The sequence below is a fragment of the Pezoporus flaviventris genome, unplaced genomic scaffold (assembly GCF_033815535.1).
Source record: "Pezoporus flaviventris isolate CSIRO_AGI_PZ_B2104156 unplaced genomic scaffold, CSIRO_AGI_Pfla_v1 ptg000100l, whole genome shotgun sequence".
In the NCBI taxonomy this organism is placed as follows: domain Eukaryota; kingdom Metazoa; phylum Chordata; class Aves; order Psittaciformes; family Psittacidae; genus Pezoporus; species Pezoporus flaviventris.
Window position 1 is genome coordinate 3,729,829 of NW_026892648.1, and position 14,996 is coordinate 3,744,824.

Here is a 14,996-nt window from a genome sequence, read left to right on the forward strand (position 1 = left end):
TCCTCTGGGTTACAAGCACAAGTTTGTGCACAGATTACAAGTTCCTGTGGCTTGCTTGCATTCTTGGGCATAGCCAATGACATTCACCGTTATCTTTTACTTCTAATGTATTTTCTCATTACTGGAATTTCTTAACATGTAAAAGGTTCCTTTTGCCAGGAATGAGTTGGAAGCTTTGTGGGTTTGCATTTGCATTGGTCATGAAGGCCATCCCTCAGCAGCACCTTGTCTTCAGTTACTATAAAGCTCAGCTTCAATAACTCTGCACTGCATTATTAGAAATGCACATAATCATGCAAATCAGGCAAGCCCTGGTGTGTGTTCAATCCTTTCTTTGCATATCCGCATATAGGACTGCAGCAGCACAGGTACACAGGATTTTATATGTGGCAAGAGAGCCACATAGAGTGTGAAAACACTCTACCACCTGAATTTTGTAGACGTTTAGCTCAGACAGATGGTGTCAACTAATACTGAGTCCAAAAGTTTCCAGAAGAGTAAAGGTGTTCCAGGAGTGTAAATTGTTTGGGTCTGTGTAAGCATTGTAGATATATGTATATATATTTACTCTTTTGTTTTTGTAGGCACATACAAGCTAACAGGGAAGGCATGAGTAAATGGCTCTGCAGAGCCCCCCCTCTGTGCATTTTGCAGTTCCACTGAAAGCCAGGGAAAATTATGGGGTGGATTTTAAGCTTTATTTGTCTTTAGAACAGGGGGAACAGAGCTGTTGTGAATCAGATAACTCAGATGAAAAACTGAGACTGACAGACACAACAAGGACAGGCTCTTGTCCTGATGATGAATCAATTTCACAGTGTATTTTAAAGCCCTCAGAAAGCCCACCATAAACCTGGCACCTTGGTGCCACATACCTGCCTCCTGTTTATTATCAAACTCTTTCTGCTTGGTTTGGTTAATAGCCAGCTGCTGGAGCAGGGAGCAGCAGCCTCCTCTCCCTTGCACTGCCTCAGGGTAAGCTCTGACCACAGAGGTTCTTCTGAGAGTACCTGTGGAGAACACAAGGATGAGTCTGAGACACCAGGAAAAGATGTTTTAAATTTTGTGGGGTTTTTTACTACTTCTGCTTGAAGTTGCATAATTATTTGACATAAATATTTGTGACTTGCTCCTGGCTGGCAATCCAGGAAGTGCAGGGTCTGTGCAGTCCTTTCTAGGAACAGTCTGGGATTTGCAGAGGGCAGATACAAGGGGAATGACAGTTGTGAGCTCCTCTGTAGGTGCAGGCATTACCAGTCCAGTCACTGAGTTATTTTTACATAATGTATTGAACTATATGGCACTCAGAAGCTCTCTTAGAAAGCAGTGACATGTTGCTGTGCATTGAGAGCGTGGGCACTGGGTGGTGTGACCACTCAAAAGTGGGGCTGAATGAGTTCTGTAGGTGTTTAAAGAGAGAAATGCTGACCACCTGGTTTCTATCACATTGTGGGTAATCTGGCAGGCAGACCTAGAAAGTAATTTCAGCAGACATGAAAGTCACTCTGCCTTGGGGACACAGCTACCCTGTCTAAATTATCCTCTCCCATGAACATGGCCTTGGACTTTGTCTCATTGTGAGTTTAATCTGGCTGTCAGACAGTGAAAAGAACGTTTTACCCTCTGTGTACTCAAGTGTGAAGCCACATCATCTTCAATTGAATTACTCCCAGATCAGAAAGAAGAAGGAGGTGAGCTATTGCTCTGCTAAGGACAGCTTGCTGCAATAGAAGAATCTTTGCAGCTTACAGAGTATTCTGCCTTTGCACATAGGGCCCTAGACCAGGAAAATCCTGTGTGGGGGAAGGAGGCAAGTTGAGGCATGGCTGTACTATTCAAAAAAGCATGGTGCAAACTTGTCTGAGTTACTGCTGACTTGAGAGACATCTTCTGTACACTTTAAAGCAGCACTGTGAAGAGGTGCTAGCTAGATGTCTGTCAGAAGGATGGCAAATGCCTAGCACTGAACCTAGACTGCAGTGAGACCTGTCTCTGTCAGGCAGGAGATGGATCAAGGTGGATAATGAATGGGAACAGCACCAGGCAATGTGTAGAATCACCGGGCAGCCAGATAGCTAGCAGATTTATCAGCGTGGAGCGCGCACATAATGCCACATGCAGGCATGCTATACTGAAAACAAGTTAGTAGCCGTGTTTCCTGGAAAGTGTCTCATATCAGAGGCCATGATGTGTTTAAAATAGGGATAAGTAGCCTTTGCCTGATTTGTCTGGATCTTTTTCAGGAATACTTCAGCACCCAGGCTGCAGTCAGCTGGCCTGACCCTACAGCAGCTCACACAGAATTTGGGCTTGTGCAAAGCTTTTGACTTACTGAGATGTGCCAGTTTTCCCTGAGATCTAGACTGAGCATCAGAGAGAAAGAGCTTAGTGTAAAACCAAAGGATGGCATGTCCTTGTGATCAGGCAGGAGTCTGCTAGGGAAATACACTCACTGCAAGATAAGGAATTCTTTGCCAAGGGATTCCTTGCTCTTTACTATTAGAGATGGTGGGTCTTAATGGGAAAACGTTTTAGCAAAGGGGTTTTCTAGAACATGCTGCTTGTTTGTTTTTCTTTCTCTACACCAATGATATATTACTTACCTTTGCAGGTGAAAGAATTTAGAAAATCCACAAACAATATGTAACTGCTTTGCCCAATATCTGGTTCTGAGAATCTGTTGATTTAAGTGGTATTTTAAAAGCTTGTTGCAGCTGCTCTAGAATGACAGGGTACAGGCAAATTCCTGTTTGGGTTTTCTAAGAGACAAAGTGATTTTAAATTGCCGCTTACCTCTGTCTGTTTCCTTCCCTTAATTCACTGTTCTGTACCTGCAAGAAACAGAGAAAGTGGGTTTATTTTCAAGGCAAGGTATAATGAATGATTCTGAGAGACTTAATTAAGTGTTCCTTAAACAGCTGATTTAATGCCACAGCATGAATCCAGAGAAGGTGATGATAACTGAGGGCTTCTTTTGCTTTAGTCTCTGTCAGCATGCTCATGTCAAATATAATGGTTGTTCACAGGATCATATGGTGAGAGAAGAAACTAGGAGTCTCACTCCAAAGCAGTGTGCTGTTTTGGATCTGGCACTGGATACGATCAAAGTAAGTTATTCCATTTCTGTCTCGATCATTCCCTTGCTCCATCCCCAAATACTGTTTGGGAGAATAGTGCCTGTGCCAGTTCAAGAGATGTCTGGAATCTGTTGCTGCAGTTACAGAGATAAAGACTCTAAGTGAGTGATACTGCCGTGTTTGTGTACACCTGAGTAGACTCAGGTGATTGGTGTACTTGGAGCCAGCATATTTATATAGTGCTTTGGAAGAAGAAAGCCATGAGTCACAGGTATCAGTTGGTCTAAGAGATGGGTTTCCAGTACAGAAGCTGTTTTGTGAATTTCTTCCAGCTCTTTTCCATCCACACACACAAGTAGCATGTAAATGTTGGTTACTGGTTGCAGTTTGTCCTCATTTTCTGCCTGTTCTTTTTACTCTTAGCAATATTTCCATGCTGGTGGAAACGGACTGAAGAAAACCTTCTTGGAGAAGAGTCCAGACCTGCAGTCACTTAGATATGCACTCTCTCTCTACACTCAGACCACAGACACTCTCATCAAAACCTTTGTCCAGACTCAGACAGCTCAGGGTAAGGCTCTTTTGTGTTGTTGGCAAAGCTGAATGGAGCTGTCTGCTCTGTTTGTAATTACTCTGTCTTGTACTGCCAGTTTGTAGAGTGCTTTTGGCAGTAACATTTCTGGAAGCGTGACAGTTCAGAGCTTTTGAAACTGGGAAGAAGTGGAGGAGAAGGGGGTTATTTCCCACTCAACTACATTTTGAGAGAGCAGAAATTTATGAAGCATAGGACCTGGAGTGTTTTTGGTCCTTTTTTCTGCAATCCTCACTTAACAGTCACGTTTCATGAATTAATGTGGGTGGGTGACTGAAGTGGAATTTGAAGTTACTGTACTGAGGCTTACACAGTGGTGTGAGAAACCATTTCAGCAAGACACCACCACAGAAACTAGTTGGTGCTTGTGTCACAGGCCTTCTGCCAGCAGCCCATGTAGTCCTGATTGACAGGGAAGTGATGAGTCACAGAGCTACATGCTGCCTGTAAATGGAAAAGTCTCGTAGGAGAGCAACCAAAGCACTGTTTTTCTGCAGCCAGTACAGGATGTGTGTGAGCTGGATGATTACAAATCACCAGAGCATACTAATAAGCTGCTGGGTTGGGTCACTGGAGTTCTTTGTTAGCTCTCTGGGAAGCCATGAGAATGGTGCTATTTCATTGACCTGCAAGGGGGAAACAGTTAATTGTCTCTATGTTTCATTGCTTTCATGTCAACATCTTGAGATAGTTGTACAGAATGATTTGGTCCCATCAGTAAGGGACTGTTAGTGGCTGCCTGACTGAATCTCACTGATTTCAAGAAGAGAGGACAGAATGCATCAAAGTTTAGATCAAAACTGAAACTGGTATTTCGGGTTTTCAGGGTGTTTAAATACAGGTTTTGGCATTGGACTACTACATCCCAGAGCAAAATCGTTCAGCTCCGTGGGAGTGTCTTTTTACCATCTTTTTGCTTGGGGTACTTTTTCCTTCAGTCCTTCCAAGCATATGAGACCTGTTGACCCCACAAACTGTACTAACTATGTCAGCATACTGTCACACTGATCCCTACATCAAGGGGAAAGCACTTCCAAGACAACACAGTTTTCCCTCATGTGCAAATGACTCTTTGATACTGGCATTCCTCAACCAGTGGAGAAATCACTGAGAGTTCTTGAGCAAAACAAGGTTTGTTTCTAAAGTTAAAAATTTGAGTTCAGTTATGAGGGACTGAATCATCCCTGCCTTTAGCAGCACAATGTATTCTTGCTTAGGCTGATACATACTGCATTAAAACATTGAACTTAAGAGTCAGTACCAGCATTTAAGAGAGTGGTCCTCTAGCTGTGTCCCAGCAGAGCAACGATGACATCCAGTGGCCAGACATGTCAAAGACTGCCACATCCATGGGAGACTCCAGGAACTTGGCTGTTGCTGTTAGAGCTGCACTTTTTAACAGGGAACTTGTGTGAGCATGTATTTTCAATCTCTGCTGCTCTGCGGTGAATGTTTCCCATTATATATCCAGACCATGAATTAAAGCTAGGTTTGTATGTGGATCCTATTGTGTTGTTGTGATGAGCCAAGATATAAGGACATGTGCAGCACTGCTGTTCTACACTCCATCCTACAGTCAGGAGTGTTTAAAATTAGAGGAAGAAGTTGCTCCATTGAAGCTGAAAAGTGGCAAATTCAAAGCTGGTATAAGACAGCAGCTTTATGCAATGTATTATTTGACTGTAAAACTCGACTGAGGGTGAGTTTATCAGATACACAAAGATAACTGAACATGAGCTAAGAGCAACAGGAATATGCAGGGTTGCCACAGAACTGTGTAGGGTTGTAAGGTTGGTTTTGTTTATTTGCTTTGTTTTGTTTTGTTTTAAACTTAGAAAGGGTGAAGCTCTAGCTTTAGGACACAAGATGCACTCATTGCAAGGTCATCCACTGTATCTCACAGCTGACTGATGACATTTTTTTGTGGCTGATCTGAGCCACTTTAGAAGACAGATAATGGGTCTGAGCCAGTCCAGATCATCATCTTCTACATTAGTAGCTTGGGAGTTTTGGACCCTGTTTAGGGAACAGAAGACTTCAGACCTTATTTCTATAGGGTCAATGATGGAATGTGTCTGAGAAAGGCATGACTTGCTCCTGGGATTGGGGCTGCACACACTTCCTTAGTAACCCCAGTTAGCAGATTGGTTTGGAGATCTGCACGTGGGTTTGAGGAACAGTATTTACACTGACATGTGCTTACCAGAGCTCTCTGACAGATGAGACTTGAATAAGTCAAGCTTTTCACAACCCTATGGGGGGCTGCATGTGGAAATATTTAAATGCTGACTGTTTGCCTCTCTTACTTCACTGATCAGTGGTGCATCTTCCAGTTTGTGAGGTAGCTATTGCCCTGCCTTCCTTACTGAGCAGGATTCTATGCTGTTAAATGTTTGCTTTGCAAAGTTGGGTCAGGGCTTGTGGTTCAGTTATGCCAGCACACATTCTATTCTTGATTTAAGCCAGACAATCCCTTACTTGCAGACAACCTTGCTCTCCAAAGCCTGTGTTGGTGTTGAAGATCTAAAAGGATATTTTGTCTATTAAGAGCAAGAATATTTGTCTTTTATTTGTTTAAGTGACAACACTAATTGGATTGTAATTCATACTCTTCTCTCTCTGTCCTGCACACTTCTTGCCTTTTGAATTCATGAATCAGTGCATGATGGGAAAGGTATTAGATTTACCGCTAATGAGGACGTTCTTCCAGATAAGGGTATGTTCAAGACTAATGTTGTTACCCTAACAACATTACCCAACTGCCTTGCTTTTGAAGTCATCCTGCCCATGCTCAGAAACCTTTTCCAAAGAGACCCATTCCCCATAGCTCCCTGTAGAAGTGAACCTTCACCAAATGCTTGCATCCCACAGAGTCACAGATTGCGCTATCTAGAAGTCTGTACCTTGCCTGAGAGCCTGTTCCCAAGCTTGAGATTTATTAATGGGATATGAAAGCTGCCTTGAAAATGGACTGTTTTCTGAGAGATGCTGTGGATTTGTACCCCTACCCTTTACCATGGGCTGTGTAATGCTGTTTCAAATCTTGGACTTGCATGCATATAGTCTGCTGAGACAGGCTACTGTAACACATGGTCATGTCTGATATGCACTCAAGGTTGTGGCCAAGCTTAAACCATCTGGCTTGAAGAGGGGGGTAACTAAAAGTCTGGGCGCTCAGGAGAGCCCTAAAACATTAAGTCGTCTTGTGTTTCATCTCTCAATTTATTTTTTGCTGTCCAAAGTCTTTCTGTTATCATAGATGAAATAACATCTATAACCCATTGCACGAGCTCAGTTCTGCTGTTTCACCTTCCAGTATTGCAATACCTATGAGACTTCCATGCCAAGATTTAAATCAGTTTGTCACTGAATGTGCAAGCATGTGTATGCATGCAGTTGTACAAGCTCAGAATGTTTTTCACTGGCCATCTACAAGGAGTTTTTTTGTCTCTGAGCATTTCAGTTAATAGAACAAGATTTTTGTATGAAAAGACAAGAATGAAGGTAGAAAAAATACCTATATTTTTACTCCCTCAGAGGTAATGCAGTGATTCCACTGTCAGTGCTCTGAAGCATCGGTGTCTCCCTTATAACCTCTTAATTGCATCTTTAGTGTAATTAAGACTTGAGTGTTTGACAGCTTATATTTCTGCAGATGTAGCCTGATAAAGTTGTTATATACTGTTGATAACCTTGTCTGTTCACATGGAAAATGCCAAGCAGTGTGACAGACCCGCACTATCAGGTGGGTCAGGTCACTAATTAAGTTTTCCAATTTCAAAGCTCTGTGCTTATATGCAGAAAAGAAGGAGCACTGCCCTTCTAAGCAGGGAGAAAACAGTGCAGATGTTAGTCTAGAGGCTGTTGTGCTCAGGTCAAGAATGAGAATCTACCCTAAGATAATAATTTGAGGTTCTGTTTTGGTTGCTCAGATCTTTGTATATTAATGTGACTTTCACTGCCTACAGTTCCATGCCATGTAATTCTCTTCAGAGAATTACACAGATTAGCTCTCAACTTTTTTGTTTTTTAAATGACTGGTTTTGCTGCCTGCAGGATGTTCTTGTGAAAGGTGACTTGTTAGATCTATCTAATCTAAATGTTTATTTAATTTTATCCTTCAAGCTCCTTCAGTTTCAAACGCACCAATTCTTTCACTTAATAATATATCTCAGCCTCAAAATTGACACGGTAACATTGCTGTTAGTAGGTACTCAGTTACCCTGTAGGTATCCCAGTTACAACATCATTGCTAACCTGAGCTCAGATGCTTATCAAAGAGAAAGCAAAATCAATCACACTATCTTATTAGCAAAGCTTAATTTTCATTTTGCAAAGCCATCTTCTGTAATTTATGTGACACCTTGACTTTCCTGCACAGAAAAAAATGTCATTTCCACATTTTGCTTGATAATTATGATGAAAAGTTAAAAGGTTGAAAACATTGTGATGCACAAATTGTAAGGTTCATGAAGTCTTCTCCCTCTGTTACAACATGCTATCATTTCCTCTGTGAAGCTACATCTTGTTTTCTCCCTGGCTTATTGATGAAGGGAAATAAATATGCAGGTTGTGAATGCTTCCCTCTCATCTCTTTTGACGCACAACAGGGAAGGGGTTCTTATTAACCTCCAAGGGGAAGTTGACGGGCAGTCAGGGCAACAACTTGTAGCTGATGTACAACATGGAAGAAGGTTCCTGGAAGGTGAAACTGCACAATGGCTCCATATAAATCTCTAACATCTTTGTCTTTTTTTCCTAAACTTCCTCTCTGGTGTATTTTTTTTTTGTTTTGTTGTTTTTTTTCATCCTCCCTTCTCCTCTGAGTGGACAGGAATGCCAATGCCCACCACTGGAATGCCTGCATGTACACGCAATAGCTTGGTGGTTACCTCTGAAAAATCCTTGCTGTCTATGCGGGTCCTTTGTTGAGCTTTAGGTCTTTTAAATTCTGTTAAAATTCTTACTAGTATTCTCAACAGGATGTGATCTTCACGGGAGAGTGCAAAAAATGCTAGTGTTTATGCGTGTTGGGCATGCAAGCCTGATGTTATCTTGCATTAATGTTACCTTATCAGTGTAGACTGAAAAGCTGACTATGGAGGGTGTGCTGTGAAAACACTTGCTGAGGCCATAAACCAGAGACGGGTGCCCATAAACATTAATCCATGTGTGCACAGGAGGTATCAATTTTCTTCTAACAGGCTCTGGTGTGGATGATCCTGTGGGGGAAGTGTCTATACAGATCGACCTGTATACCCACCCTGGAACTGGTGAACACAAGGTCACAGTGAAAGGTATGGCAAGGCGTGTGTTGCTGCTCAGGCTCTGTGATTGTACTGGGGAAAATCTCCAGTTGGCAGTCGTTGTGTTTCTGTGTTAGCTCGTGGGATGTGAATCCAGGATTGTTTTCTCTGTTTTATATCAGGAACATGGAGAGAAACAGCAAATGAACTTGTCCAGCCAGTGACAGCCCAATGTACTGTCCTGTTGTTTATTGGCAGTGATGTATGAAGTAAACGAAAATCAGATGACGCCTGTCACCAGGCGCCACAGTTTAGCCTGTGCTGCAGAGAGCAGGGCAGAAGGACAGGGTGATGTTGCGAAACTGCTCAGTGTAAACCAGGAGATCACAGAGACAGTAAGAGTTCAGAAACTCTTCCTCCCCATCCTGAAGGCCATGTTGGTCCCTGAAGAGCTGCTCTGAAAATAACCCAAGCAGTGATTCATCCCAGGCTTCCTCTTCCTCCTTCATCTCCTTTGCTTGGATACAGCATATTTAACTACTTTAGTTTCCTTTAAAGATTTATATAAATAGCTCTTCAGGCCTCTATTCTAGTTAAATCTACCCTGCAGTGTAAAACCTGATTTTCAGAGCCATTTCCCATGCTTCAGTCTGTTCCCTGCAGTGACCTGAGTGAATGAGAGTTAAAGAGCTAATAATTCTGGGCTCTGGGACCACTCACAGCTTATGGGCTTTTTCTTACCTTCAGTCACGTTTTCCTTTTCAACACAGACTTTGCTATCCTCTGCCAAAATGCCCTCCATCCCCCTTTTTATCTCATTCCATATGTAATGTAGACCTAAGCACTGAACTGGCAGGGCAGCCTGCCCAGAGCTGTGGGAATACCTGTTTTTTTGGACTAGTTTCTTGACTATGCATATGGCACAAGCTAAGTGCTGTCCCAAGCATTTAATGCCCATCACAGAACTTAAATTAGAGCAAAAAACTATATCTTTATATTACAAAAAAAGTCCTGCCCACGCGTGTCGGGGGCACAGTTGTGCCTGGAGTTGGGCTTTGTCCTCTGAAACAAGAAATTAGAATCAGACTGGAAGGGTGTCCAGAGCAATGAGAAAAAATGAGTATTTACTGTAAACCAGGTTGTGACTCTCTTTTCCAGTTGTGGCAGCCAATGACCTGAAGTGGCAGACATCTGGCATGTTCCGTCCGTTTGTGGAAATCACTATGATTGGGCCCCAACAGAGTGACAAGAAGAGGAAGTTCACAACCAAGTCAAAGAGCAACAACTGGGCTCCCAAATACAATGAAACCTTTCACTTGTAAGTGTGAAAAATAGCTTGGGGATCTGACACAGCAAGCGCAGGTGCAGGAGGCAGAGAAGGTTTTCCAGAGTCTACAGACAGCCTGCTTGGGGCCCAGAAAAGTACATGAACCAGTAGCTTGGCCAGTCTTCAACGTCTTGGCAGGAAATGTGGGTAGGATGCTGAGGTCTGTTTTGTATCAGCAGCATCTTCTGTCTGCCTTCTGAAGCGCGCTGCATGATCTATGAACCTACTTTACTGTGCTCCATCATTTTAATGAACTTTTATTGGTAAGAGTTGAGGCTAAAAGTTCATTTTATCTTTTTAGTTCTTTTAATATTAATGTGTGGTTTTATCCCAACTTGACCTGTGGGACATGCTTTCTGAACTTGTTTCCAGGGAACAAGTGCTTCAGCCCTTGGAACTGGTAGTGAGTTGCACTGCTAAAATTGCAGTACCTCTCAACACGGAGTATTGAACTCTGCTTATTTGACTTTCATTATTACAAAGGCATCTTCATTCTTGGAAGGCTCAACAAAGGGAGCTACAGAGTAATGCTCACCCAGCTGTACATTAAGAATGAGAGGAAAAGAGATGAACAGCAGAAGACTGTAAACATCTCAGGGGAGAGGGACCATACATATAATTATTATTTGACAGGCTTCATCTAAGAGAAGGGATTTTTGTTGCCCTTTTAAAATTATTCTTTTAATTTTAGAAACCCCAGAGGGGCTTGGGGATGTATTTTTATTAGTTTTTGCTTTAATGGAAGGCTCTCAATTTTTAACAAAGACTTCATCTAATTAAAATATTAATTATTGAAATGAAGCAACCCTTAAGAGAAGCAAAAATGCTTAAAGTCATCTGAGTTGAAAATCTATTAGCATGGCTTTAATGTTCTCTGCTCCTCTTATTTCACAGTTTAACACACACACATGCAAAGGCGACTTGATAGGGGTTGTTCATTTCTTCATTTTAACTAGACAGGTTGTCTGTATCAGCTGTAAACCAACAAAAATGCCCATATGCATTCTGGTTTTTACTTCGCCGTCTCCGACCAGGGTTTTCTGTAGAAGGGAGTCTTCTGTGGCTCATCAAAGCACTCTAGCCAGCTGCTGACACCTTCATTTTGCAGAGTAATTTATACATTATGAGAAACTGTAAGTAAACTTATGTGTGTTTTTCAGCATATTGGGAAATGAAGACGGTCCTGATGCTTATGAGCTCCAAGTCTGTGTGAAAGACTACTGCTTTGCTCGGGAGGACCGGGTACTAGGGATAGCAGTGATGCAGCTGAGAGACATAGCAGACAAAGGAAGCTGTGCTTGCTGGTGCCCCCTGGGGCGCAGGATTCACATGGATGAGACTGGACTTACAATCCTGAGGATTCTCTCTCAAAGAACCAATGATGAAGTTGCCAGAGAATTTGTGAAGTTGAAATCTGAGTCCCGCTCCACAGAGGAAGGCACCTGAGCTGAGCTGTGTAGTATTCCCTTTTCTCTTCTGCCTTGTGCCAATATGTGCAAGTGTTCAACAATTCTCTTTTATTAATCACAAAAGTTTCTTTCTTGTTGTCTTTGTCAGCTCTGATAGCGCACGTGTGCTGTACAGGAAACAAACCCATCAGTCTGATGTGAGTTATTTATTTTTTAGTAGCTGGGTTAAGGCACCATAGAGAATGAGACAGTCTCTTGTTATTTAAGATGTGAATTCTGCTTTGTATATATAAATTATTTTATATTGGAGGCTGGGTATGCTGGGTTTTGTTGATATGCAGCACTGTGATTTTATCCTCTGAAGTTGGCAGATGTTGAAAAGGTTCTACATAATCACACTACGATACAAACACACAGGTGGGTGGAAATTGGGAGAAGAAGAAGGATTTGGGACTTTGGCAAATCACAGTTATCTCTCATTGAATTTGTGTACTGTGGAGCTGCCAGTGGGTGTTCTGGCACAGATTATACCAATGTCCCGATACGATACGCAGACACCTCAACGTCTGCTTACAAAATAAGTTGCAAATTGCTCTGAAGATGCACACCAGATGCATATGACCATGGATGTGCTGCTGTGAGCATGGGTGAGATCAGTTGGACAAGGGCAGAGGGGCCTAAGATCTCACAGCCAAAAGCTGCAAAGACAATACATCAGGAGCAGACTGCAGCTGCCCTGCTATTGTAATTAGACTGTGTGTCTCGGAGAATATAAATCCCCATGTGCTGCTGGGAAATCTGCATCACCACGGGGTTGCTGTAAGCTGCTAACTCCGCAAGTCACACTTTGGCTACCATGACCGACACGGTAAGGAAGGGAACAACATTAGAGCCATGACAAAGAGCATGGCTGCTATATACTTTTTCCACTTAGATACTCTTTCATTAGTTATTTGACATAGGATTGGATAATTTAATACTTGCAGGCTTTCTGTAGCATTTTGTTATCCTGTAGTAGCTGAGACCATTCCTCACTATGAACCCAGAAATGATGGTTTGCTTGGGAGAGATCAACACGTCTCCTCTCTGCAAGCACTCAGTCTGGAGTGCTGGTCAAAGAGCAGCAGGTCCATTTGGTTTATCTTGAAGTCTCTGTTGGCCGTGCTGCAGCTGATCTGTGCTGTTTGTCATTAATCTGTGTTTTAACTATACCATTGAAAATATTTTTGCACTGTCTTAAAGAAGCATCCTTGTTTTGTTTTCTTGCAAAACAAAACACTGTCCTGAGCAAAGTGATAGCAGGGAGGTCAGAATTTCTGACTGAAAATTCAGAAGCAGGAAGGTCTGGAGAAGCGATTACACCTGAGGTATGTTTGTTAGAGGGTTCCTATTTTGGGGATACTTTGGGGATATATTTTTGCTATTTCCAGCTGCCCTTGTGCTCTGGAAAGGGCAGCTGGAACAAGCCAGTCCTTGCCCATGAAGTACTGTAATACTGTCAATAAATATAAGGACTGTGTATTGAATGACCTTTTTTTCTTTTTTTTTTTCTATTTTCTCTGACACTTGTACAGCTGTGTAACTCCTATTTCATGGGCCTGCTCAAAGAGCTCTGAGATGGCACATCTGCTTTGTTGTTGTCCATGGTGTGTTATAATAGTGCTCTTCAAAACTCCATGCTATTTGTCATGATTTTGAATCATTGTACGTGCCATTGTTATGAGAACTGTTAGTAGTCTTTAATAAAGTCTTTTAGCAGCATTTGGAGTCATCTGTTGAAATGAAATCGTAATTGGGTTTGCTAAATCACACAGGGTGGTATTGCTACTACATCTTTGCAAATTACTCTTGTTTAGTACATAGGTATTTCTGTGGTGCTGTAGATGCCCAGCAAAAGGTCTGAGTCAGAAAATTCCACCTCCTCCATGGTCACTTCACCTTTGACAGCTTTCCCTGAAGTTCTTGGCTTTTGGTAACATGCTGAGACACTGCAGAAAATCATAAAGAATAACTTACTTTCTTTTCTTCTCCTATCTGGCCTTAAGTCAAGTTCCCTCTGCACTCAAATAGCCTCCTGAAGGTGTTGAGTGGAAAGACTCAGGCAGGCAGTAGGATATCTGTAAAGTAGGATACTTTACAGATAGCATGTGAAGAAAAATAATTATGTGTCAAACTTGATTTGTGGCTTGCCATCTGATACGAGCATTAATACTCTGTAAATGGTATTGACAAGAGATGAGAGAATAAACCTTCTTGATGTCAAGTAAACTACTCCCCTTCCTCATTTTTTGGGGCTGCTGCCAATTTCCAGCAGTCAGTCTCAAATAACTCAGAGGCTCGTATTCCATGATAGTGCAGGTCTCTGAACTTCTGTGACCTGAGACAGCTTTTTTTCCTTAGGTAACATGCTCAGCAACACAGTTCCTCGGGAGGCAGTCCTGGTGGGCAAAGGAGTCCAGGGAGGCTGAACACTCTTCAAGAAGGAAATCTCCATCCATATCGGATGTGGGGGTAAACAGTGACAAAGGATGAGGAAAAGCCTGAGGTACCTGATGCCTTCTTTGCCTCTAACAATAAGACCAGGGTACCCAGCACCCTGAGCTGAAAGACAGGGATGGGGAGCAGAATGAAGCCCCCAAAATCCAAAGGGAAATGTTCAGTGACCTGCTACACCACGTAGATACATACAAGCTATGGGGCTGGATGGGGTCCACTTCTAGGGTATTGAGGGAGCTGGTGGAAGTGCTCCATCATGTATCAGCAGCCCTGGCTAACTGGGGAGGTCCCAGTTGAGTGGAGGTTAGCAGATGACACCAAGCTGGGTGGCAGTGTTGATCTGCTGAAGGATAGGAAGGCTCTGCAGAGGGGTCTGGACAGGCTGGATCCATGGGCTGGGGCCAATGGGTTGAGGTTCAACGAGACAAAGTGCTGGGCCTTGTACTTGGGGCACAACAACCCCATGCAACGCTCCAGGCTTGTGGAAGAGTGGCTGGAAAGGTGCTCATGGAAAAGGACCTGGGGGTGCTGATTGATGGAGCTGAACATGAGCAGCTTGTGCCCAGGCAGCCAAGAAGCCAACAGCATCCTGGCCTGTACCAGCAATAGTGTGGCAGCAGGGCCAGGACAGTGATCATCCCCCTGCACTGGGCACTGATGAGGCTGCACCTTGAATCCTGTGTTCAGTTCTGGGCCCCTCACTACAAGAGAGACATTGAGGTGCTGGAGTGGGGCCGGAGAAGGGAAAAGGAGCTGGTGAAGGGCCTGGAGCACAAGTGATGAAACGGCTGAGGGACCTGGGGGTGTTTAGTCTGGGGGAAAAGAGAAGGCTCAAGGGGGACCTTATCT

The 14,996-nt window shown here is 43.0% G+C and overlaps 1 protein-coding gene across 9 annotated transcripts in view; it reads left to right on the forward strand.

The window, feature by feature from the left end:
• Positions 1-13,923, forward strand: part of UNC13B (unc-13 homolog B) — a 212,763-nt gene extending 198,840 nt beyond the window's left edge. For 3 of the 9 annotated variants that reach the window (XM_061477266.1, XM_061477269.1, XM_061477268.1), the window contains 6 exons: positions 3,027-3,107; positions 3,501-3,648; positions 6,329-6,385; positions 8,874-8,966; positions 10,074-10,233; positions 11,403-13,418. In XM_061477266.1, coding sequence (XP_061333250.1) covers positions 3,027-3,107; positions 3,501-3,648; positions 6,329-6,385; positions 8,874-8,966; positions 10,074-10,233; positions 11,403-11,688 — 825 coding nt within the window. In that variant the 3' untranslated portion in view covers positions 11,689-13,418. Of the gene's footprint in view, positions 1-3,026; positions 3,108-3,500; positions 3,649-6,328; positions 6,386-8,873; positions 8,967-10,073; positions 10,234-11,402 lie in introns of all 9 variants that reach the window. The other 6 variants (XM_061477261.1, XM_061477264.1, XM_061477262.1 and 3 more) reach the window with 3 other exon arrangements.
• Positions 13,924-14,996: the final 1,073 nt, after the last annotated feature.